The sequence below is a fragment of the Carassius carassius genome, chromosome 4 (assembly GCF_963082965.1).
Source record: "Carassius carassius chromosome 4, fCarCar2.1, whole genome shotgun sequence".
NCBI classification, from domain to species: domain Eukaryota; kingdom Metazoa; phylum Chordata; class Actinopteri; order Cypriniformes; family Cyprinidae; genus Carassius; species Carassius carassius.
Genome location: NC_081758.1, coordinates 23367215 through 23392303, shown reverse-complemented (window position 1 = coordinate 23392303; position 25089 = coordinate 23367215). Strand labels below are relative to the sequence as shown.

General features: G+C 42.5%; 2 protein-coding genes and 2 long non-coding RNA genes across 5 annotated transcripts in view; 1 reads left to right on the top strand and 3 right to left on the bottom strand.

Moving 5' to 3' along the window:
- LOC132139520 (uncharacterized) overlaps positions 1-25089 on the top strand; it is a 74102-nt gene that overhangs the window by 7987 nt on the left and 41026 nt on the right. The gene's annotated exons all lie outside the window — the stretch shown is intronic.
- The window catches only part of LOC132139523 (uncharacterized), a 318882-nt gene continuing 293859 nt past the window's right edge, over positions 67-25089 (bottom strand). Inside the window, exon 2 of the long non-coding RNA XR_009433638.1 lies at positions 67-633. This is a non-coding gene — a long non-coding RNA (uncharacterized LOC132139523). The remainder of the gene's footprint in view (positions 634-25089) is intronic.
- On the bottom strand, positions 1761-4463 carry LOC132131184 (zinc finger HIT domain-containing protein 1-like). Its single transcript, XM_059543181.1, has 5 exons — positions 4415-4463; positions 2898-3143; positions 2684-2763; positions 2299-2468; positions 1761-1909 (listed from the first exon to the last, which is right to left on the bottom strand). Exons 1-5 carry the CDS (start codon positions 4461-4463, stop codon positions 1888-1890), a joined length of 567 nt encoding a protein of 188 aa, XP_059399164.1. The 3' UTR covers positions 1761-1887.
- Positions 11638-15929, bottom strand: LOC132130456 (uncharacterized). Of its 2 annotated transcripts, none has more exons than XR_009428710.1 (3): positions 15792-15929; positions 15583-15675; positions 11638-12111 (listed from the first exon to the last, which is right to left on the bottom strand). It is a non-coding gene; the product is annotated as an uncharacterized LOC132130456 (long non-coding RNA). The 2 variants fall into 2 exon arrangements; XR_009428707.1 differs by having other exon boundaries at positions 15583-15692; positions 15792-15881.

Genomic DNA, 25089 nt, shown 5'->3' with positions numbered 1-25089 from the left:
TGTAGGGGAATTTACAGTTAAAACCCAAGGACCAGATATGTCACAATGAAGACCAGGAGTCAGAGATGAGTTCAATTAATAATAATAATTTTACTTGAAGAAAATAGTTTGCAATTTCATCAGCAGAAGTCAGCTTCAATACTCTCGACGGAGTTCGTAGGCCGCCCCCCGTACAACTCAAAATCAACCACAGTTATACCCTGACAGAGGATACTAATTGCGTCAATACATAAGTCAACAAAATTCTGATTGGTTCCAAAACCTAGATAAACTCTCCAAAGACATATATCTGATACGCTGGACACTGGCAGTTGATCGTTTGTCCTGGGACTGTCTGAGCTTCTCCCTGTACAGACAGATACTAACACACATACACAGAGAACTTATCTAAAATTCAAGGCTTTAAGCACTGGCGAGTGTCTTATCATTACGGTTGGATACACACACATAATATGTAGACATTAATCTTGAGGAAAAGAAATACAGGGTAGAACAGGATTCTTTAATATCTCATAAGCGCACATAAGGTTACACATTTCACTCTTGCCATAACTTGATTAATAGTCAAACAAGAAATCATGTAATAATATAATTAATATCAGTATGAAGGATATGGCAACTCAGCATCCACTCCTTCATGTTGGTGCGCACCGACAACACAGCGGTGGTCTCTTACATCAACCACCAAGGAGGTCTGCACTCACGCCGTTTATACAACTAGCGTACCAGATCCTTGTGTGGGCCTAGGACGAATTCCTCTCGCTCAGAGCAGTTCACATTCCTGGGTATCTTAATAGGGGAGCAGACATCCTGTTCTTGGTGAGGAGACCGCCAGCTCGACCCAGTTAACTGCCCGGATGGTACAGTGCTGGAGTTCCTGCAGGCTCTCTGCAGGGTTGACCCACTCCACCCTGAAGGTCTACGTGGCGGCCATGGTGGCCTACCTCCCCCCTCTCGGTGGCCAGTCAGTGGGCAGAAACCCTCTGGTTACATGTTTCCTCCATGGTGCGCTGAGGCCTCCGGACAGAAGAAGCTTATGCTAAATGGTGATCAGGATGCTATCCTAAGCCTCGAGTCCTCTGATCTCCCCTCTCCTGGGGGTCAAGACTCACTCCTTCTGAAGTTTGGCCATTGGACTGGTTGTCCCCGATTTCTGTCAGGCTCCTCCTCCTTCTTTTGCTTTAGCTGTGCTCTTCCACACTAGGCAGAGATTTGAAAGTCTGGGGGCGTGGGCATTCTCGTTCCCCATTCGTTCTCGACGCAGCTCGAGTTCCTGAAGAGGAACATCTAAGGTTACGTATGTAACCCTGGTTCCTCGAAGGAACGAGATGCTGCGTTGCAGTGCCACACTTCCGGCATCTCTGGCCGGCGCTTGCTTCATCCTTTGAGGCTGATTACCGGCTTTGCCGCTCATGCTTTTATGCTTCCTGGTCTTTGACGTCACCCGCCTATGACGTCTCGCCCTTCCATTGGACTGATTATACACGTTATTCAGAGACGTCTCGCTGGATGCGTTCCCCATTCGTTCTCGATGCAGCGTCTCGTTCCTTCGAGGAACCAGGGTTACACACGTAACCTTAGACGTTTTTCCACTTGCATTGTCTTATATTTTAATAAGAACAGAATTAACTCTAATTACAATACTTCAAAAGCTTTTTTTTTTTTGCAAATGCTTTATGTTTCATCCTATTATGTGAATTTTCAAATGAAGTGCAGAGATGACAGGTTATTATTTTAACAGTCAGGTCGAAGGCTTCTAGTGATTTACATCTCAACATGTTTGTGCAGGCAAATGAATGTAATGCTTCTGAGGGACATAAATCGTAAGTGTGCATTTTGACCCATAAGCTTATTTTAATTTTGATAGGAGTTCAGTTGAGGAGCAAATCATACTGTCCACTTTAGACACCTGAAAAGACAAAGAGCACAATTTACACTCATTTCATCTTCCCTAGTCCTATTAGTTTACTTTAGTATTCAATCTATTTTAATGGTGTTTCATTTCTTAAATGGATAATGAAAATTCTTTCCTCATTTACCTACCCTAAACCTATATAACTTTCTCCTTCTTGGAAAGCATTCTTCAAAATATATTCTTCTCCACAGAAAAACAAAGTAATACAGGTTTGGACGTGAGGTAAACGATGACAATTTTAATTTTGGGGTGAATTGTTCGATTAACGTCAGCTTATCTTGTGGTGTCAGTGTGTGATAACACAATTGTTTGTGTTGCTATTATCTGGTTTCACTTTTGAGGAATAGTGTTGCGTTCCACCCACACGTGTGAGCGAGTGTTACCTGGTCTCATGGTGTGTTCCTAAACATCGGACACAGCAGTAGCGAGCTCCACATGACACACAAGTGTAGTTTGATGGGAAGCCGCACACTGCACAGAAATGTCGCTGAGGAAACTTCGAGGGCTCAGCACATGCAGTCAGATAGTTTGGTCCCTCACTGACACTCAAGTCCTGAAAGAGAGAGAGAGAGGTACAAATACAAAACATATCTAGGGCTCCAAAAAGAGAAGAAACTATATTTTGTTTAAGCCAAGAATTAGAACTAATAATTTTACATTGTGTGCGTAAATTTTACTATTGAGGAATTACGTTACATGAGTCATGACATTCACCCAAGAAAAGAGTGCGAGTTTCACTCTGGATGTTTCTCAGCACAGATGCGTTACCTCCTCCTCCAGAAGAGCCTGGAAGTTTTTACGGAACCTCTGTTTAAAATGATCACCCCTCGTCTTCTTTCTCCGCTTGCCTTGAAATCAGAATCCATCAGGCGAGGACAATAAAGACAAACACAGCTGTCAACGTCGGATACAGTTCGTAAAGAAGGATTTAATGCGAGCAAAAGGATGAGCACTGATGCACAACACCGACTCGATTCGTTACCGGATTCGTTGCTCTCGTCGAACTGCGGCAGCCGCTTGACGAGCTGCGGGAGGCTCGCGTGAGGGTCGTCCTGGAAGTTGTCTTTCTCGAGCGCCTCGAGCTGGCGGGTTATACGGCGCTGGCGCGTCGCGCTGTCCAGAACGCACCGCTGCTTGGGATCCTGCGAGCGGACTGAGGAGGACAAGTCGTCTGAATGTGAACTACAGCTGGATTTACATGATCTGACAATAGCAATCCATAAAAAAACTTCACATGTTTAGCCGCAAATTATGAGAAACGTAGGGACAGAAACAGATTGACAAGCATTACATTTAATTTATGCCATGCTGTGATAATATAAGTCAAAGGATAGGTTACAAATGTTTACTTAACGCACGGTTACCGGTTGTTCCCTTTCATACGTTCACTTCAATGCTGCAATGACGTCATCGCCTTGGGAACACCTGTGGTGTGACGAATGTCTGAAGCCCTTTAACCATCACGCCAATTTTGTTGGCCAATAGCGCTTAGCACCGCCCATACGTACGTATGCTATATATGCGTGCTGAGTGCCATTTCATCATATTTTAATTCCTTCAGGAAGCGAATCATCTGTTGCCCATCGGAAAGAGATTCTTGTGTTCTAAGCAATCTATTTATATAGAGCAGTTAACTCCTCTAAGGCGGACACAATGAGTTTTCCGGTATGTATAGATCACGTTACACGGACTCACGAGGAAACAGGTAGGAAGACCGCTTTGCGGCCTTTATCTATTGTTGTATCTGTGATATCTATGTTTGAAAATAAGTAAGTTGCACTCGCTCTCTTTCTGAGGAAGGAGAGATATTCGTTCAACCCCCGCTGTTCTAGTTCTGCGGTTGCCGAGGCGCCGCACAAGCTCGACGCTTGGGTGATGGCGATGAGCCCGAGTGTTCAGTGAGTGAGAGAACGGAATTAATCCCCCTTTGCTCACGCTCTATTCCCCAGACCACGCGCTCAGCAGAAGAGCGCCTTGTGAGTCAGGTGGTTAGTCATATCTGTTTCCTGCTCCGGAAGCTCGTAATCGATTCTCTCGGCTGCGTATTGGATGAGGCATACTCTACAGCAGCCCCTGGCTCTTGAGCTCGCAGGCGACACAAACTGTAGATATAAGCTATGGGTTAAGGGCGAGCTTACTATATAATATCCACCGTTGCTCTGCTTCCTCCCTGGATAAAGTGTTTTCTCAAATTTATAAAAACTACATATATATATGAGAGGCACTGATTTGAGGACGTTAAGTCATGCACTACGGTTTTGGCGCTTAGAGCTACCAAGCATTAGTTTGCCCGACTAATTACTATTTATTTCAGCTCCGCTGCTGCATTGAGCTGAAACAAATAAGTGGAAGAGCTCATGTGTTTCAGAGTATTTCTTATAGCAAGCTATAACAGTGAGCAGGCGGTTTTCCCCTTTCTCTCTGTTATCTGCTTAGCTGAACTAATGCAGACACGTTCATTTGATTTGGCGCTTACGCTTCCAACACTTGTTCGTGTACTGTTTTTAAATGCAGACTCTAAGGAGTCCCGCAGCAGGTGTTTGTGCATTATGATTTTGGCGCTTCAAGCTACCAAACATTATTTTGCCCGACTAATTACTATTTATTTCAGCTCCGCTGCTGCATTGAGCTGAAACAAATAAGTGAAAAAATTCACGTGCTTCAGAATATTTCTTATGGCAAGCTATAACGGTGAGTCGGTGGCTAAAATTCCCCTTTCTCCCTTACGTTACCTGCTGCACTGTACTAATGCAGACCCGTTCATTTGATTTGGCGCTTTCGCTTCCAACTCTTGTTCGTGTACTGTTTTTAGACGCAGACTCTGAGGAGTCCTGCACAGATGTTGTTGTGCACTGTGATATTGGCGCTTCTCCTACCAATAACTTGTTGCCTGACTACTTCCTTCAGCTCCGCTGCTGCGTCGAGCTGAAACAAGTTGAAGAGCTCACGTGTTTATAGCAAGCTATAACCGTGAGCTGGCGGGTTTTGCTCCCTCTCCCTTATCGGCTGCGCAGCACTGATGCAGACACGTTCATTTGATTTGGCGCTTTCGCTTCCAACTCTTGTTCGTGTACTGTTTTTAGACGCAGACTCTGAGGAGTTCTTGCAGCAGATATTTTATTGTGCACCATGGTCTTGGCGCTTCATGCTACCGAGCCGGAGTAATATAAAATTTGTTCAGCTCTGCTGCTGTATTGAGCTGAAATTTTAAGTGGCAAGCTGTTGTAACATTAATGTTATAATGGCTCAGGTTGTAAAGTTGAGCAGACGGGTTTTCCTGTCTCTCTCTCTCTCTCTCTCTCTACTTCTGCGCTGCACTGATGCAGGCACGTGCATTGAATTGGTGCTACACTTCCAGCACTTATTTCGTGTACTGCTTCTAGGCGCAGACTCTAAGAATTCTGCAGCCAATGTTTGTCTTGCATTATGGTCTTGGCGCCTCGTGCTACCAAGCATAAGTCGACCCGGCTATTAATTTGTCTTTTAGCTCCGCTGATGCTTGAGCTGGAACAAATCAGTGGGGGAGCTCACATCTGAGTAGACTCTTATGGCAAGCTGTTTTTACGAAAAACCTAATGCCATAGTGACTGGAGCTGCAGAGTGAGCAGGGGTTTTTTGTCTCTATTCCTACACTGCATGAATGCATGTACATTGATTGGCATTTATGCTTCCAACTCTAGCTACATGTGACCCGTTTTTATCATGGATTCCACAACTGACATTGCAGTGCGCATTGGTTTTTGGCGCTTCATGCTACCAAATGCTAGACTGTCCATCTAGTAATAATTCTTCAGCTCCACTGCTGTTTGAGCTGGAACAAATAGTAGACTCTGTGCTACGAGCTGGATCTGTGGAGTTTTGCAACACACATCGTCATGCAACATGGTTTTTGGCACTTCAGGCTACCAAAACTATTTGCATAACTGGCCAATCATTATTCTTCTCATCCCAACTGAGTTACTCTGAGCTGAGCTACTTTTGAACAAGTTCACGTGTAAGAGTATCTTGTATGACAAGCTACACTGAAAAAATAAAAACCTTGGATCAACTTAAAAAAATTGAAGTAATCAATCACACGAAACATTTGACATTGACTCAATGTAAATAATTTAATTTAGTTTAACTTGAAAATTTTAAATCCATGCAAACCACTTTTTAAAGGTTGATCAATCTAATTATTTTAGGTTGGAACAAACTAATTATTTTAAATTAGAACAAACCAACTAAACTAATATGTATAGGTTAAATTAAATTAATTATTTTAGTTTGGAACAAACTAATATTGGCATTATTGAGTTGGCATTATTTGAGATCTATAATAAATCAATAAAAAAATGATTTCAATACATTTTGATCAATGACTACTCGGAACACTTTTCCTTTAGAACACATTTATTGTTCAATAAACTCACAACATTGAACATTTGCTTCAAATGTATGAAGTTTGACAGCAGAAATACTTGGAACACTGCAATCAGTGTCACGGTTCGTGAATGCACCGTCTCCAGCTGTAGTCATGTTATGTCATGTTGATTGGTTCATGTGGGTGTTGCCACTGATCGCCTGATCAGCAGCAGGTGCATCTCATTCCAACCGCCTATTTAACGCCCTGTCTTTCGTCTCCTGTTTGTCAGATCGTTGTTTGAGGTCCATGTGTTGATGTCTGTTCGTGCTCCTGTGTTCCTGTCCTTGCCCTGTTTCCTGTTTCGGTCTCCTTTGGATTATCACAGTCACTCACGGATTATCACCACGGATCACCGATCTACCACCACCGTCATCGCTACCAACGCACTCAAATCACCTACCCACCTGTCTGTGCTGCCATCGTGGTTCCTGCGTCACTCACCAGCATTCATCCATCACAACTCCTGTCAATAAACTACCTTTACTTGCATCTGCCTCCTGTCCTCCATTGTTAGCGTCACAGAACGATCTGACCAACATGGAGGCAGCGAGTAATCAACCTTCCTCCCTCGAAGTTTTCCTCAGCGCCAGTGTTCGGAGGATGGACTCCCAGGAGCGGACTCTTAACGACACTGGTCGCGCGGTTCAGGCTTTAGTGACGCAGGTGTCCGAGCTCACCCAACAGTTCCAGCTATTACGAGCTCCCACTGCGCCACTCACACCGCCTGTTCCACCAGCACCATCGGAGGCCTCCTCCCAGCCGGAACCACGCCTCCCGATTCCGGAAGCGTACTCGGGTGAGCCCGACTATTGAAGAGCTTTCCTTAACCGTTGTGATATGCATTTTGCCCTCCAGCCTAGAACTTTCGCCAGTGAGAGGGCCAAGGTGGCCTTCGTTCTGACCCTGCTCTCTGGGAGGGCGGCATTGTGGGGAACAGCGGTGTGGGAGAACCAGGACCCCTGCTGCGCCTCGTTCCAGGCGCTCTCTGCCAAGATGAGACGGGTCTTTGATCGGGCCGCCGCAGGACGGGAGGCGGCCAGGAGGCTGGCGGAGTTACGCCAGCACGAGAGATCCGTCTCGGACTATTCCATCGAGATCCGGACCCTGGCGGCGGAGTGCCATTGGAACGAGGAGGCGCAGTGGGACATGTTCCTGCATGGGCTGGCTGACCGCGTCCAGAGGGAGATCTACGCCCTGGACCTTCCCCCGTCGTTCAATGGACTTATTGAGCTGGCCCTTCGGGTCGATGCACGTCTGGCACGGATGGAGAGGAGGGGGCTACTCAACACCCCATCCAGGGGACCGGCAGACGTGCGGTTCAGCGGCGGGGACGTGGCCAGCCCCGTCTATGATCACGAGCCCATGCAGGTAGGGCGAGCTCGGCTTTCCCGGGAGGAGAAGGAGAGGCGGAGGTCCCTCGGCCTTTGCCTTTACTGCGGGGGAGCCGGACATCAAGCCCACGCCTGTCCGGTAAAAGGCCAGGCCCGGTAGTACGTATGAGGCTACTATCGGGTGGGATCTCCGCCGAGAAGACCTCATCATCATCATCATCATCACCATCATCTTCTACGCTCCTCCCGGTATGGCTGCGGTGGTCAGCACAGACACATCACTGTCAGGCACTACTGGATTCCGGGGGAGAAGGTAACTTCATGGACAGCACATTAGCCCACAAGCTCCACATTCCCATCAGACCTCTTCCGCACCACATCACGGTTCACGCCCTCACTGGTCAGCAACTACCCACCATATCATACATCACTGAAGACATTACACTCATCACCTCTGGCAATCACTCCGAGACCATCTCTTTTCACATCCTTGACTCTCCCCTGGCACCCATTGTGCTCGGACACCCTTGGCTCCTCCTCCACAACCCTAGCATTGACTGGCTCTCTAACTCCGTTTTGTCTTGGTGTAAAAGGTGTCATGAGTCTTGTCTAGTGTCTGCCTGTCCGTCTGTGTCTGTGTCTGTGTTGCAGGAGGAGGCGGTGGATTTGTCTAACGTGCCCGCTGAGTACCTCCATCTGAAGGAAGTGTTCAGTAAGTCTCGGGCTGCTTCTCTTCCTCCGCATCGTCCTTACGACTGTGCCATAGATTTACTATCAGGTAAGTCTCAGCCTAAGGGCAAACTCTATTCACTTTCTGTTCCAGAGAGGGAGGCTATGGAGAAATATATTTCTGATTCTCTAGCTTCTAAATTCATCCGCCCTTCCTCTTCTCCTGCGGGGGCGGGGTTCTTTTTTGTGGGAAAGAAGGACGGATCTCTGCGACCTTGTATTGATTACCGGGGACTGAACAACATCACGGTAAAGAATATTTATCCTTTGCCGTTGATGTCTTCGGCCTTCGAGAGGTTGCAGGGAGCGTCAATTTTCACAAAACTGGACTTACGCAATGCGTATCATTTGGTTCGGATCAGGGAGGGGGATGAATGGAAGACCGCTTTTAACACCCCCAGAGGGCACTTTGAATACTTGGTTATGCCCTTTGGGCTCTCCAACTCCCCAGCGGTCTTCCAGGCACTCGTCAACGACGTGCTGCGAGATATGATCGATCAGTTCATTTATGTCTACCTGGACGACATATTGATTTTTTCTTCTTCTCTCCAGGAACATGTGCAGCACGTCCAACGAGTGCTTCAGAGGTTGCTAGAGAATGGGCTTTTTGTCAAGGCGGAGAAATGTGAATTTCATGCACAGTCAATTCCATTTTTGGGGTATATCGTGTCGACTGAGGGAATACGCATGGATCCCGAGAAGGTTAAGGCTGTGGTAGAATGGCCAAGCCCAGATTCCCGTAAGGCCCTACAGAGGTTTCTGGGGTTCGCTAACTTCTACCGGCGTTTTATTCGCAACTTCAGCCAACTAGCCGCACCTCTGACCGCCTTGACCTCTGCCAAGACTGCGTTCAGGTGGTCGGACACAGCTGAGGCTGTGTTTGCCAAACCGAAGAGCCGTTTCATTTCAGCCCCTATTCTGATTACCCCTGACCCTACACGTCAGTTCGTGGTGGAGGTCGACGCATCAGAGGTGGGGGTAGGAGCGGTGTTATCTCAACGTTCTCCCTTAGACGACATGGTCCACCCTTGCGCGTATTTTTCATATCGTTTATCTCCGGCAGAACGAAATTACGATATTGGTAACCGAGAATTGTTGGCAGTTAAGATGGCATTGGAGGAATGGCGACACTGGTTAGAGGGATCGGGGGTTCCTTTTATAGTATGGACTGACCACAAGAATTTAGAGTACATTAGCACCGCCAAGAGGTTGAACTCCAGGCAGGCTCGGTGGGCACTTTTTTTCGGACGTTTTGACTTTACTATCTCGTACCGCCCGGGTTCCAAAAATATCAAACCCGATTCTTTGTTGCGTATTTTTGACCATTCCGAACGCCCGTCCACTCCCGAGTGTATTTTTCCTGAGACCTTAGTGGTCTCCACTCTCACATGGGAGATCGAATCGAAGGTCAGAACGGCCTTAGAAGGGGTAACGCTTCCGCCCGGGTGCCCACCGAACCGTTTATTTGTGCCGGAGGGATTAAGGTCCAACGTTATCCAGTGGGGACATTGCTCGAATGTAGCTTGCCATCCAGGGGTTAACCGTACTAGGTTTTTAGTCAAGCAACGATTCTTGTGGCCACTTATGGCTCGCGACATTCACAGTTTTGTTTTGGCTTGCTCGGTTTGTGCCACTGGTAAGACTTCCAATCGACCCCCTGATGGGTTACTCCAACCGCTGCCGGTTCCTTCGAGACCCTGGTCCCACATCGCTCTAGATTTTATTACCGCCCTCCCGCCCCCCCAGGGCAACACGGTAGTTTTAACCGTGGTGGACCGGTTCTCGAAGGCGGCCCACTTTATTCCCTTGCCCAAATTACCCTCAGCCAAGGAGACAGCGTTGACCGTCGTAGACCACGTCTTTCGTTTACATGGCCTCCCGATAGACGTGGTTTCCGACAGGGGACCCCAATTTGTGGCTAAATTTTGGCAAGAATTCTGTAGACTACTGGGAGCGACTGTAAGTCTGTCCTCAGGGTTTCACCCCCAGAGCAATGGTCAAACCGAGAGAGCCAACCAAGATTTGGAAAGGGTGTTGCGATGTTTGGTCTCCAAGAATCCTTCCTCCTGGAGCCAACAATTGTCTATGGTGGAGTACGCCCACAATACCTTACCAGTATCAGCTACGGGCCTATCTCCTTTTGAGTGTAGTGTAGGTTACCAGCCACCTATTTTTCCCAGTATGGAATCCGAAGTTGCGGTCCCCTCCGCTCACGCCTTCGTCCAGAGGTGCCACCGCACTTGGACCAGAGCCCGTGAGACTCTACTCCAAGTGGGGGCGCGCACCAAGGCCAAGGCCGATCGCCACCGGTCTAGGCCTCCCGTATACGTCGTGGGTCAAAAGGTGTGGCTTTCAACCAAGAATATTCCTCTCCGGTCCGTATCTAATAAATTGGCTCCCAAATTTATTGGCCCGTTTATTGTCACCAAAATCATTAGTCCGGTGGCAGTCCGCCTTAAACTCCCTCCTACGTACAGGAGAATTCATCCCGCCTTTCATGTGTCCAAAATTAAGCCCGTATTTCATTCTCCCATTAATCCGCCTACCCCGGTCCCTCCCCCGCCGCGTCTCGTAGATGGGGAGACCACCTATTTGGTAAATCGTATTCTGGACTCTAGAAGGAGGGGACGCGGATTTCAGTACTTGGTGGACTGGGAGGGTTACGGTCCGGAGGAGAGAAGTTGGGTACCTGCTAGGGACATCCTGGATCACTCCCTTATCGATGATTACAATCGACAGGTAAGAGATTCTGGGGACGCCAGGAGGCGTCCTTAGGAGGAGGGGTACTGTCACGGTTCGTGAATGCACCGTCTCTAGCTGTAGTCATGTTATGTCATGTTGATTGGTTCATGTGGGTGTTGCCACTGATCGCCTGATCAGCGGCAGGTGCATCTCATTCCAACCGCCTATTTAACGCCCTGTCTTTCGTCTCCTGTTTGTCAGATCATTGTTTGAGGTCCATGTGTTGATGTCTGTTCGTGCTCCTGTGTTCCTGTCCTTGCCCTGTTTCCTGTTTCGGTCTCCTTTGGATTATCACAGTCACTCACGGATTATCACCACGGATCACCGATCTACCACCACCGTCATCGCTACCAACGCACTCAAATCACCTACCCACCTGTCTGTGCTGCCATCGTGGTTCCTGCGTCACTCACCAGCATTCATCCATCACAACTCCTGTCAATAAACTACCTTTACTTGCATCTGCCTCCTGTCCTCCATTGTTAGCGTCACAATCAGTCTCTCCAGTTGTTCATAACACTTTGCCTACATCGACCTTTGTACCTGGTAGCCATCGAACTTGGGCAGCCACATTTGTAAATGCTGCAGTGAAAATGCAGCCTTGTTAGTGCAACCTTTTTATTAAAAGGATCTAAAGTCTTGGCTGTAAAAACACAATAAAATTGAACAATTATGCAATTGTACAATTAATCCCTGTACAGCTGGGTGGTCAGTCTAGTGACTTTCGGGGTCATCTTTTTTCCATCAAGCTCCATCAGGACCTTTTGCACAAATTCAAAGGTGAACTGTAGCCTTTTTGGATATTTTAGGTTTAGTGTATATATGAGCCCAAAAACCATGGCAAAAGCGGTTGCAACCGATGGCAACTCGTTCAGGACTTCTTTTCCTTTGACAACAATTTTAATGTCTTTAGGTGGATGGAGAGGATCCTCTTTCCCAGTGATAAAGATCGCCATGGTTGTCTGCTCCAGTTCTTCAACCTCATTATCCTGTACAAAAAAAGAAAGAAAATGTTATAATTTCAGAAAATCTCCCGATTTCATGTTAGATCATAATGTGCCAAGCTCTTATACAATCTAAACTTTCAAAACAAAACATTTGATTAGCAAATCAAAATACTCAAATGTTCATTACAAGGGGTGTGACTAGATTAAAAGTGATGAGATTTTTTTAAGTAGTAATAAGTAACTACCGTAGTTTTCGGACTATAAGTCGCACCTGAGTATAAGTCGCATCAGTCCAAAACTACGTCATGATGAGGAAAAAACATAAATAAGTCGCACCTGACTATAAGTTGCAGGACCAGCCAAACTATGAAAAAAAGTGCGACTTATAGTCCGGAAAATACGGTAGTAATTTATTACGATTTCTGAGTAACATGCCCAACACTGATGAAGTTATTCTCGTTATATTCTAACTTTTTTCTGGACATGTCAGAGAACACTGTAAACACCTGTAAATCCTGTAAACACAGTGCATGAAGAAAATTTTTGGGGGGCAGATGAGGCCTGTGCATCACTTTTAGGTACTTTCATAATACAGTTAACTTTTTGGGATTTTGATAACATTAAGTCAATAACGTGTTTTAATGTCGGTGATAATACCACCGCATCTGCCTTAATATTCTCTGAGTTTCCACGTCCCCTTCCGAAAATGAACCATAATTTTACTACAAAAAAAAAAAAAGGAAAAAAAAACATGGTTCTTGAAGCAATGCTAACTACAAATTATCCATGGCTTTGATGCTTCAAAATAATTCAAATAATAATTAACAAAGTAGACCTATTCAGACATTTTTGTGGTAATAAAATCAGACCTAGGCGAAAAAACAACAACCTTTTAAAATGCATTATAAAAAACAACGAGGCAATAATGATTTGTTAATTAATAATAATTGAATAACACTTAAAATACATAATGTAATACAAAATTAACCATTTATGAACATTAAATTCCTTTACCTGCAAAGGGCACTAAAAGGCCTGATAATTGTCGTTTTAACATTTACAGGGTGATCAAATCTTGTTTAATATTGACCAAACATTTAATTAAAATATCCACTTAATCTTACATTTTTGTATGTAAATGCTAGTATCTATAATTTCTTCAACAAAAGCACTTGGACATTACAACCCTTACAAAAACTGATCCTTGTTTTTTTTTTAAGTAAAATTTATTTTGTGTCATTTCTAAATGCCTGATTACTGAACTAAATTAGGTTGTGTGTTAAAACTGTCAAAAATACTGTATTGCTACTGTATTGTTGTTGGTTATGTCTTAAATGAAAGAAACAGATGCATGTCTGTATATTTGATGTGTGCAGGAAAGGATAGTTCATCCTAAAATTTTATTTCTGTCATTGTTTATTCACTCACATGTTGTCCCAAACTTACAATATATTAATTTATTTCTTGAAGATTGAAGAATCTGGATAACCCAACAGTTGCTGGTCCACAATGACTTTGTTAGTAGGAGGGTAAATACTCTGGAAGTCACTAGGCGTTTCTCAATGTCAAGGAAGGATCCTCGGAAGCCAGAATTTCGAGGATGCTACGTCATCAACATAGGTCGAATGACTGTTCCAATGTCGAGGATCCTCCTAATTTCAACCTTCGAGTCCTTCGTTCGAAAAATATCCCATACACAGGCAAGGATGCATATGTGTAGCCTTCGCCCTCTCAAATCACCCACAATCCTATGCGTGCAGCTTTGCTATCTTGTTAAAAAAATTCAAAAATGTCGAACGTTAGCAGAGTCGAAGCGTTAACGGTTTTTATTTACATCACCAAACATTTGTTATAACTGTAGTAAATATAAGTAAAGTTTAACATTTAAATGCCAGTACAAATTACTATCCTATTGATATTGTAAATTATACAAATACAAATGGCTGACTGAACTGGACCTATCATTTAACAAGTGTTAGCTTGGTTGCGTCACCGGTATTTCTTTTAGAAATAACTAGTTAAGTTGTCCAAAGTAATTTAACGATACCATTCACAGCATTATTCAAACGGACCTTTTCACTGACGTAATGATGCAATTACGTGCACTTGCTAGCCTGTTCCATTTACGTGTTCTCTGAATGCTAAAGAGGAGTCTCGCCTAGCCTCTGAAGAAAGTGACTTGGAAGGACCAGTCCTGCCAAGGAAGTATCCTTGACATTGAGAAACGCCTACTGTGAACCAGCAACTGTTTGGTTTTCACCTTCTTCCAAAATAGAGTTTATGTTTAGCGGAAGAAGAAAACTCATTCAGGTTTAAAACAACATTTGATTGGGTAAATACCTAGTGGCCTAAATATCCATACTTTTTCATATTTTGTTACCTTAATGTAACAAGCTTTGTCTTTATTATAGTGATATTAGTTTGGCTGTAATGCTCAAACAACTTGCAAAATAGAAAAACCAACAGTTTTCATGATAAAATCATGGTATTTCTAAAAAAGGAAATTTGAAATTTTTGCCATATCGCCCACCCGAACAAACCAAATCCCCCCCAAAGACCATTGTGCCCTTGTAATGCCAATTTGCCCCTGCCCCTGTGCATGACACTGCCAGGGTGAAAAAAATTCTAAAACGGCCCCTTTTGTTTTGGTTTGGACGGCGAAGCCACATTTGTGTGTATCTCTCATGTCATCGCGACACCCCTCATCCTCTTACCCCAATGCTTACCCTGGACTAGAGTTAACGTTAGCAGTTTATAAAGTGGAAGTATACAATTTAACTAGATAGCTAATCTGTCTGCTTATCAACTCCTTGAATGGATTATAGTAAATTTTTTACACGGCTTATTGTAGAAACGCTACCGCAAGAAAAACCTATAGCTAACTAGATTTTCAAAAAGACATTGGATCGTTAATGTTATTTTGACTGCCGATGTTAGCTAGCAGAGCTAACGTTAGCACGCTAGTATACTGCACTGCAATCATGTCCTATGGCAGACAGAATTGCAAAATAAAAGCAATCCAACAGCACACTAAAAAATGTAAACAAATACTTGTTTTCTTGCGGCGGCCTTTATAAAATGAGCAGTGGTGAAAGTCTAGTCATGTTATTAACAGAAGTGAAAGTGACTGAAGACTGTGCTCTTCTCCATTTTTGGTTAATTTCTGTAGCAGAAAGAATGCCACATATAGGCCTGGAATATGAAGTAGCATGTGCATATAGGTGTTAAGTCATTTGCAAATGGATTTGTTTGGACACACTTTTTTTTAACACTTCCAGGGAAGACAGGAAAAAAAAAAAAAAAAAGATTGTTTTGGTACATCTGGATGTGGTCTAAGTGTTTACTGCTCAAAAATAAGCATCAAAGATTTCTTATAAAGTGTTAAAATCTTGTCTTGTGAGCTTAGTTTCTCATCACACCCCTATTTGTTAAATATGGCTAGAAAAACCTAGACTATGACCATGTTAGTCTGTAGGTGTTAACTGTGTGAGCAAGTGAGAGAGATGCCCCTACCTAGTATTCTTTGAAAAGGTGCTCAACAGGTTCACCAAGGTAGATCATCAGAGATTTGAAGATGCATTCTCTTCTGATGCTGATGTCCACAGGCTAAGTAAGAACAGTTACTATGAATTAAAATTAAACATTTACAACAACAACAACAACAAAAAAAAAAAAACTATTCAGCCATGGATCCCACTGACACACAACTTATTCATAGATACCTCATCTAAAACCTGCAAGGTCCTGGTGGTCTTCTCTTTAACAACTCCTCCCTTGCTTCTGATGACCTCCAACAGTTTGGTGGAGTGCTTGTCCAACTACACCAAGAACTTTGTCTCCAAGGGAACTGTAGTGATTCGCAGTGTTGGGAAGGTTACTTTGGAAATGTAATAGGTTACAGATTACAAGTTACCTTGTTTAAAATGTAATAGTAGTGTAACTTTTTCAATTACTTTATTAAAGTAATGTAACTAATTACTTTTGAGTACTTTTTGATTACTTTTATAAATTTGTGAAAATTAAAGAATAATAAATAAAAGCATATACATCAACTTAAATACAGTTATCTAATAAGCATGTGACGTATTCTGTGTAATAAACTCCTGAAATATTGGTGTTTTTTTTAAACTGCTGTCTCTTTGTATATGATGATAGTTTTCTCAAAATAAGTAAAATGCACATGAAGTGACACAGAGCAGTTTTAGGAATTATGAGGAATATTGAGGCGGCAGAGGTTGAAAACACTGCGAGCTTCAGTAGGCATGTGTAGTAAATGAAACCATGTCTTTGCAGGAGGGGCGGACTGGGAAAAAAATTCAGACTGGAAAATTCAAACTCAGACAAACCAGTTCATGGACAAAACTATTTTTTGTTTGTACCTGACATAAAAAAAGGTTTAAATCTTTAGTTTGGGGACATGCAAAATAATTAAAAGTTCTCTCCTGAACTGCACCTTCACTTCCATTTTTCTCTTCAGTCTCTTTATTTTGCCCTGTTATCCATCTCTCTCATGACTTTAATACTCAAGATTGAACAAAACTATACTTTACAATACAATACTCTACAATACTACAATATCTTTATAGAAAAATCCTAATACTGTACACGAGTCATGTTTTTCCCTTACAAAAGTTAAACATGCTTTTATTAGCCTATATAAAAGTAAAATAACCTTGTTTTTTTTTTGCAAATGGATTTGTATTTATTTTTAAATAAATACATTTGTAAAATAATTTTACATTTTTGGTTACCACAGTTAAACAATAGTAACCATTTTCTCTGGATTTATAGTTAAATATTAAAATGTTAATTTTCGTAAGGGTTGTGTTGTTGTCTGTCGTAGCTCCCCCTAAACCTATAAAAAAAAATCGGATTTTTTTTCAGCTAAATTACTACTGTAACATTACAACAGATAATAATGATGTCCTTTATATAGTATTTTGAGTGATGACTGATGAGCAACGTGCTGCTGCTTGATTAAAAGAACAAAGACAAAAAAGCATCTTTACAGATGAAACTGACCTGAAACCCTGAACAGGAGTTCTGCTTCTCTGCTCCAGCAGTCCACTGCTCCAGTCTCTCTCTCTCTCTCTCTCTCTCTCTCTCTCTCTCTCTCTCTCTCTCTCTCTCTCTCTCTCTCTCTCTCTCTCTCTCTCTCTCTCTCTCTCTCTCTCTCTCTCTCTCTCTCTCTCTCTCTCTCTCTCTCTCTCTCTCTCTCTCTACTCTGAGTCTGATCCAAACCGTTTGGCGTAGTGATGGGATTTATGGCTCTTTGAGGGGATCCTCGCGATCCGTTCCTTTCAAAGAGCCGTTCAAAAGAACGGCTCTTTTGGTTCTTTTTAAATATTTAGTCAGTTTTAAGAAGCCAGCTTGGAGGCATCTCAGTTTATCCTGGAAATAATTACTGGGAGGAAAAATGAGGTGAGATTTGTAGTCAAATAATTAAAACTCAGATATCACACACCAATATCTGAGTTTGAATTATTCTGAAATATTGATTATTACCTCGTTTGTCATGTGTGGACTATATTCCATAGGGTTGCACAAATCCCTCTGCTTATACAGTGACAGTATTTAAAGTAGATAAAATTAGAATAAATAAAATGGAAATGTCTACATACTACATACTATTACTACTGTAAACTTTGCAAATAGGACATCAGCCCCTTCAAGTCAATGAACAATAACAAAGTGGGCTGCAATGAACATGCACAACTAATAACTAATATCATCACGCTATAAAGGGTTGGCCTGCGCTGGGTGCGCCCCTCCCCCTATAACTGTTCTGTCTCGCGGAGGAGCTCATTTGTGTGCATCTGTGTGAAATACGCATAGGAAAAAAGAACGACAGAAAGAACGGCTCCCCTCCAGCCGCGACTCGGCTCCCATCGTTCATGTTTATGAGCCGTTCAAAAGAATCGGTTCGCTCGCGAACGTCACAACTCTAGTTTGGCGGAGGCGCAGAGAGCGCGCGAGTCATGACTAACACTTCATGACTTATTAGAGATTTAATTATCAAATGGCGGATTCGCAAATGATCGCTTTAGTACATTCGGCAGGCAATTATACAATAATGATATTAAATAGCGGGCCAAATCGGCTGCCAGGCCACCGGGAATTGTCCCGGTTCTCCCGGTGTCCAGTCCGCGCCTGATTTCCAACACGCAGAATGTGCAAGTCATATATTGCATTTGTGGGGCTTAATATTCACAGACACTAGTCCATGTCATGTTTTGATTCAAGTGTACTGACCTACTTTTGATTTAGTCATCCAAAATGTGGCATATTCCGTCCGCGTTAGGCATTCCGTTTTTATGACTGGATTCTACGAACCAGACTGTATTCCGCATCCCGGAAATTATTAGGGCGGTATGTCTCAGAATAGTCAGTGCAATTTGGGAAAGAAATCAGTTAAATCTGTATGTGGATGTGTGTAAATATTCAAATGTAATCCCCTTTGTAATCGTTAAAAATTTCATAAGTAACTGTAATTTAATTACTCATTTTTTCTTAGTAACTGTAACTAATTACAGTTACAATAATTTTGTAATTAAATTACGTAACGCCGTTACATGTAACTAGTTACTCCCCAACACTGGTGATTCGTATGAACTCTGCATTGATCTAAAAAGGAAACAGAAATAAGTTTAGAAGTTTTTATGATGGTGAACACAAAACAGCATCACCAGCACAACCTTAGTAAATTATCGCCTACAACAAGAACAACAACTCATAAGGGACTCAACAGTTAGGTAGTTTTAACCCAGCTCAGAGTGAGGAGGATACTTCAGATCCTGGTGCTACTGCCAGTGCAGGGGCCATGTTTTGGGAAGACTTTGATGAGAAGGGTAGCAAGCTTGAGGCCTTCTGCTACCTATTCTAAGACCTCAGATGCTATAAAGGTGCAGGCCTACCTTGCAGAGCCACTCTTACCCCGCACATCAGACCCTCTGGCCTGGTGGAGGAGATGTTCACCAGTATACAAAAGCCTTTCTGAAGTCACAAAGACAAGACTTTGCATTGTGGCCACATCTGTGCCATCTGAAAGATTTTTTTCTAAAACTGGGCAGATTATCTCAGATAGAAAAAACAGACTCAGCCCATCCAAGGTCAGGGACCTTGTTTTTTTTAATGCAAACATGCCTTAAAGCAAGTCCTAAAAATATAGCCACAGTGTGTTATTTATTTTAAAGCTTATTTATTTTTATTTATTTAGAAAAAGACTAGCTTGTTGTGCAATATTTTTGTTGTTGTTGTGATTTTAAAGGTAATTTGTTATTGTTATAAGGCTCTATAGCTTTAGTATCTCTTAATTTTCATTTATTTTTATTTAAATAGTTATTTTATTTTAATTATTTGGGGAATAGTTATCCTCTTTGATATAAAGTTTTTATTTTGGCACAAAAGTGTTATTTATTTTAAAACGTATTCATTTTAAATTATTATATAAAAAAAAGCAAAGCTTGTTGTGCAATATTTAGTTTTTCTTATTTTTTTCTTTTTTTATATTGTACTTTTAAAGTTCATTTGTTAAGGTTATTAGACCTTGTGGCTTTATTATCTTTTAATTTTAATTTTATTTTTAATTATTTACTTTTTTATTATTTTGATTTATTTTGGAATAGTGGTCCTTTTTGTTACAAAGCTTTTCTGGCACAAAAATAAACAATAAACAATTCAAAAGTATGTACACAGTGTTTTTTAATGTTTATAAAGTGTCATATGTTACAAAAGTATGGTTTATACAGACAATCTGATTTAATAATAACCAATGTTGTCACATCACGGGACAAAAGAACGAACAACCCGAAGAACCGAAAGATGAACTAATCAATTCTCTTTCCGGCTAAATATAGCATTCTTTTACTGTCTATGGTTTTACCGTATGGGTCTGTCACGTGATTAAGGAATGACTCGACCCGAAGACTCATGAGATGAACTAATCAATTCTCTTTCCGGCTCATACTGCATTGGTTTTAGTGTATGGGGCTGTCACGTGATTAAGGAACGAGTCAAAAACCCGAAAGACCCGAACTATGAACTAATCAATTCTCTTTCCAGCTCAGACTGCATTGGGTAAGCGTATGGGGCTGTCACGTGATTAAGGAACGAGTCAAAAACCCGAAAGACCCGAACTATGAACTAATCAATTCTCTTTCTGGCTCAAGACTGCATTGACTGACAGGTGAATCACTACTACTAGAACAGAACCTATAGAATAATGCGCATGCGCGACTGAACGAATCACTCCCCGAGATGACTCGTTCTTCCCGAGTCACATTAAAGATTCGTTCAAAATGAACGAATCGTTCAAGAACGACACATCACTACATGGCACAAAGCGAAGAAATGTCGAGCGCACAAATCCTCGTGTATCTGTCCAACAGTTTATCGATCATTTGTTTCTTCACGGTTTTAAATTCCATTTATTGTTGGTTTGATGCCAATTCATAGTTCTTGTAATGTGTGATCTAACAGACACACGGTAGCGAGTCGTTTAAAAAAAGCAAAAAACTCCAACAAAATAATCATTTTATGCAAATCCACAGCCCTTTATCTACAGATCAGGCATCATAATGTGAATATATCATATTGGAGAGAGTTTTACCGTGTATCCTGCTCGATCCTGCTGTAACGGACGAGGCGCGCGCGTGGTTTGAATATAAAATGGAGAATGATTGACAGCCACAGAGGAGGGAATACGAGTTTCCGTAAACTGTAATTTAATGATGTAAATATAATTCTGTCCCTCAGATTAAGCTATGGAATTACTTCAGATGACTTTGTGAAATTATAATTAGAACCTCTCAGACCTGCACGATTCACACAAGTCATGCAGACTGACGCGAAAAAAGCGGGAGGTGGTGTCGAAAAGCGCGCTCTGCATCCATGAAGTTTGAAGCTTGAACCTGGGGATTTACTACTGCATTTCAAGTGTCAGAAATTCAGCGGAAAAAAGTCTAGCATAATTATGCATTTAGAAATAGTAGTTTGCATTTAATAGCCAGTTAGCCAGCAACCTGTGATAGCATTACTCACCCACTACCAGACGTTAGAGTTTGAATGAAGAATGCTAATGTTAACACTCTAAAAAATGCTGGGTTGTTTCAACCCAACTTTGGGTCAAATATGGACTAACCCAACTTTTGGGTTAAAAATTTAATTACAAAATTTAACCCAACAGCTGGGTTAGTCCATATTTGACCCAAAGCTGGGTTGAAACAACCCAGCATTTTTTAGAGTGAACGTAACTAGTGATATCCTAGTGATAGTTACATGCTATCGAGCGTGAATGCTGAAATTACGGCCAGAGTCAAGGCCAGTCAGGTGTAACGTTAATTGAAAAAAAAAACATTAAGGGTATACAAAGTTGATTGTTTTACCTTCTTAGTATCAGTGTTGCTCGTAGTTCTTCTGTGTCTCTCAGCCAGCCTGGAGGGGTCGGTTGAAGTGTAAGTTACCGCGGCCGCCGCTTAACACACAGTTCAACTGTAACGGACTTTTTTTTTTAATTCTTTATATAAACAGGTCAGGTGGTCAGAGAGCGGGAACTCCAACTCAGCAATGCGCATGTGCAAACCATGCTTAATTTAATAAAATTGCTTTGATCAAATGAATAAATTCAGTTTAATGTCCCGCTGCAAATCATATTGTATCCATGTAAAAAAAATGGATTGAACCATAAATATAAACTAAAACGTTTAGTTTAAATGAAAAAAAACTATAATTTTAAGCTATTTCAATGACAAAATACACATTAAACGAATAACAGCAATGTTAGACTTTTTTCAGTGTATTAATGCTCACAATGGTCAGCCTACTTCATGTGATTGATGTGGCGCTTTTGCTACCAACACTCGCTTCACGTGAATAGCCACATTATGTACTACAGAATATATTGTATTATATTGTGCACTAGAGATGTTGGGTGCTTCATGCTACCAAGCAGTGGTTTGCATGATTAATTACTCTGTTCTTTTCAGCTCCGCTGTTGCTTTGAGCTGGAACTGTGTATAAATGTGGGCAACCTACAAGTTTGTTGCCTTTATCAGTTTTGCGTTTCGGACTGATTTTACCGTTCTCCACACTTTAGCTTGAAGATGGAGAGGATAGCCCTAAAGCCATTAGTGCAGGGCCTATGTTGACATCCAAGTCCCCACTCTGTGGTTGGTGCTGGCATGCCTGATTTAGTATCCATTCTTGTTTCAGAGGTTTTTCCTGCAACTCAGGTGTCTCGGGGCCTCATGAGGGAGGATCAGGCTGTCATATGGTTACACCATCCAGCTTATTGGGTTGATTGGATTTGCGTCCCAACCTTGTGCTTGGAGTAAGCAATGTCAAAGACACAGATGCTCATCCTGTCTCTATCTGAACCAGAGATTGGTTTGTGACCATCAGTCTAAGGATGCGTACTTCTGCATCCAGATCGTCAGGAGACAAAGGAAGTTCCTCAGGTTTGCTTTTTGAATGAAGTTTGCCAATACTTTATTCCATTGAACTGGTCTTGAACGCCAGTTGAGTGGCTGTCCCATTAGGTCAAGGACTGACAACATGGCTGTGGTCTCATACATTGGTAAGAGAGGATTACACTCTCGCCCCCTGTCAAGTTGGTGAGATGTGTTCTTCTTTGGATGCAGACCAGGTTCCTGTCGATCAGAGCAGTTCATGTCCCGGGTCACCTGACCTCAGGAATGGACTCACTCTTGCACCCTCAGGTGGGTGAATCTCATATGGCAAGGTTCGGCTGAGTGGAAGTGGATTGTTTGCTTCGAGCATGCGCATTGCCCGCTCTAGTTTCCTTGTGGCCCAGGACCAGTCTTCTGCCTTCCAGTCGACCTGTTTGCTTCCAAACGATTCTGTTCAGAGTAAGGTTGGTCTGAGTGAACATCTCCATTACCCATAAGGACCTGCCACAGGTTTATGTGGCTGCCATATCTGCTGAGCATTACCCATAGAGGTGTTTCAGAAGGAGGTCACCCTCTGGTTTTCGTATTATGCAGGGACGAGACTGCTTAGGCCTTTCCACCCAGCAATGATTCATTTTGGGACTTATTTCGATTGGAATGCCTGGCAAGCCATCCATTTGGGCCGTTTAAGTTTGTCAGATAACTTTGAAGTCATCTATTTTCAATTAGAGGAATAGGATCTGCAGGCTCTGTCAGCTCCTCTTGTATGGATTTTTCCCCAAGGTCGGTTAAGTCTTACTGCTTCCTAGGCCTAGTATATCCTAAGGCTGCTTCAACACTGTTCGTTTCAGCAAGTGGTTGGAGGCTTTATACCTTGCTATGCGGGGTCAGATAGTACTATATCTTTAGCCTATGAGGCCCATGGTGTGACTTCGCCTCCTAAGGTGCGTGCTCGTTTTAAAAGAGAAATGGCTTCTTTTCAGGCTCTCTTTTAAGAGCTTTGTATGAGATGTCTATGCTGTGGCAGGTTAGTCCTCTCCTAGCACTTTCATCAAGTTCTACTTATCTGGATATGAGGATGGCTCTTGGCTCCCGGGTCTCTTCCGCTTGAGCAGATTCTTTCCTTGGTCCTCCAGCTATCTTAGGTACGTCAGGCGTTATGGTATATCGTTCCCAATGCGATGACGTCATCGTAGCATCGAAGTGAACCTATGAAAGGGAACATCTCAGTTACGTATGTAACCTTGGTTCCCTGAATAGGGAACAAGATGCTGCGATGCTTGGCCATTCCGTACCTTCGATAGCGCTTCCTTCGTCATAGTGTAAATCTGATGAAATGGCACTCAGCACGCATATATAGCATACGTACGTATGGGCGGTGCTAAGCGCTATTGGCCAATAAATTGGCGTGATGGTATAAGGGCTTCAGACATTCGTCACACCACAGGTGTTCCCAAGGTGATGAAGTCATCGCAGCATCTCGTTCCCTATTCAGGGAACCAAGGTTACATACGTAACCGAGATGCTTTCTTCTCCGCCATGGCCGAAAGTTTGAGAACCAGATTTTTTTTCTTCTTGATTTGTGATGGTTCTCAATCTGCTTGCGCACTACTGACCTCTAGCGAACTACTGTGCAATGATCATCTGGCTATACTCTGGGTTTACTCAGGGGGGCAGGGTTTCATATTTTTTTGAAGCACCCCTGGGCGCCGCCATTGGCTAGCGTACCCCCACCTGCTGTTAGCATTCCATTGACTCCCATTCATTTTGGCGTCACTTTGACAGCGAATAACTTTACATCTGAGGCGTTTAAAGACTCCATTTGTCCATTAATTATTTCTAAAGAAACACGAAAGTGTATAAAAGGCTCCATTACCTTGTATTTTACGTTATGGTTCCGTATAAGCATTTTTTAAATTTGTTTTATTAATGCCAAGGTACCAAAGATACAAATACAGATAATATCAACATCATGTGCAAAGAGGTGACATTAAAGCATCATTTATAGACATATGCAAAAGTAAATAAATAATACAAAACAAAAACTTTAACAAAATAAATTAAAAATATTAAATAAATGAATCGTTTTACAAGCTTTGAGATTCTTAGAAGATGAAATAGTTTGAACATACTGTTGAGCCTCTTTTTCAAAAACAATATATAAAGGATTTTGACGATTGAATTTACTACAGTGAATGCAGCCCATATCCAAGATGGCTGCCATCAGTTGAGTTCTTTTGTTTGTGGGCATGTGCTGAGTTACTCTTCATGTGTTTTTATGTTCCTGGCTTTTGTAATACCTAACCAAGGAAAGTACATTCCTTCCGGGAAACTCATGTTTATTGAGTGTCTTCATATGGTATCACATGGTGCCTTGTTGTACTTGGATCTGTCTTAGAAGGAGAGGGATTACTGCCACCGGCCTGCTGAAAATTTGATCTGCTGAAGATCCAGGGGAATTTAAAATCTACTCAGTCTTCTGGATGGTCTGGACTCGGTTTGTTCCCCATGCCTGGATGGTAGTGATGTGAAAATACCATTTAATTTGGATTTAGCATGCACATGCTCTTCCTGCAAGGATCACGGATGCTGTATGCTGGTTAACACATTGCAT

Bases quoted from the DNA above. Each gene is read 5' to 3' on its own strand.
- LOC132131184 (XM_059543181.1), bottom strand. From the start codon at position 4,463: ATGCACAAACACCTGCTGCGGGACTCCTTAGAGTCTGCATTTAAAAAC. The intron at 3,144-4,414 runs GTACACGAACAA...AAACATGTGAAG, and splicing joins AGAGTCTGCATTTAAAAACA to TTTTTTTATGGATTGCTATT. The intron at 2,764-2,897 runs GTAACGAATCGA...TCTGATTTCAAG, and splicing joins CGACGAGAGCAACGAATCCG to GCAAGCGGAGAAAGAAGACG.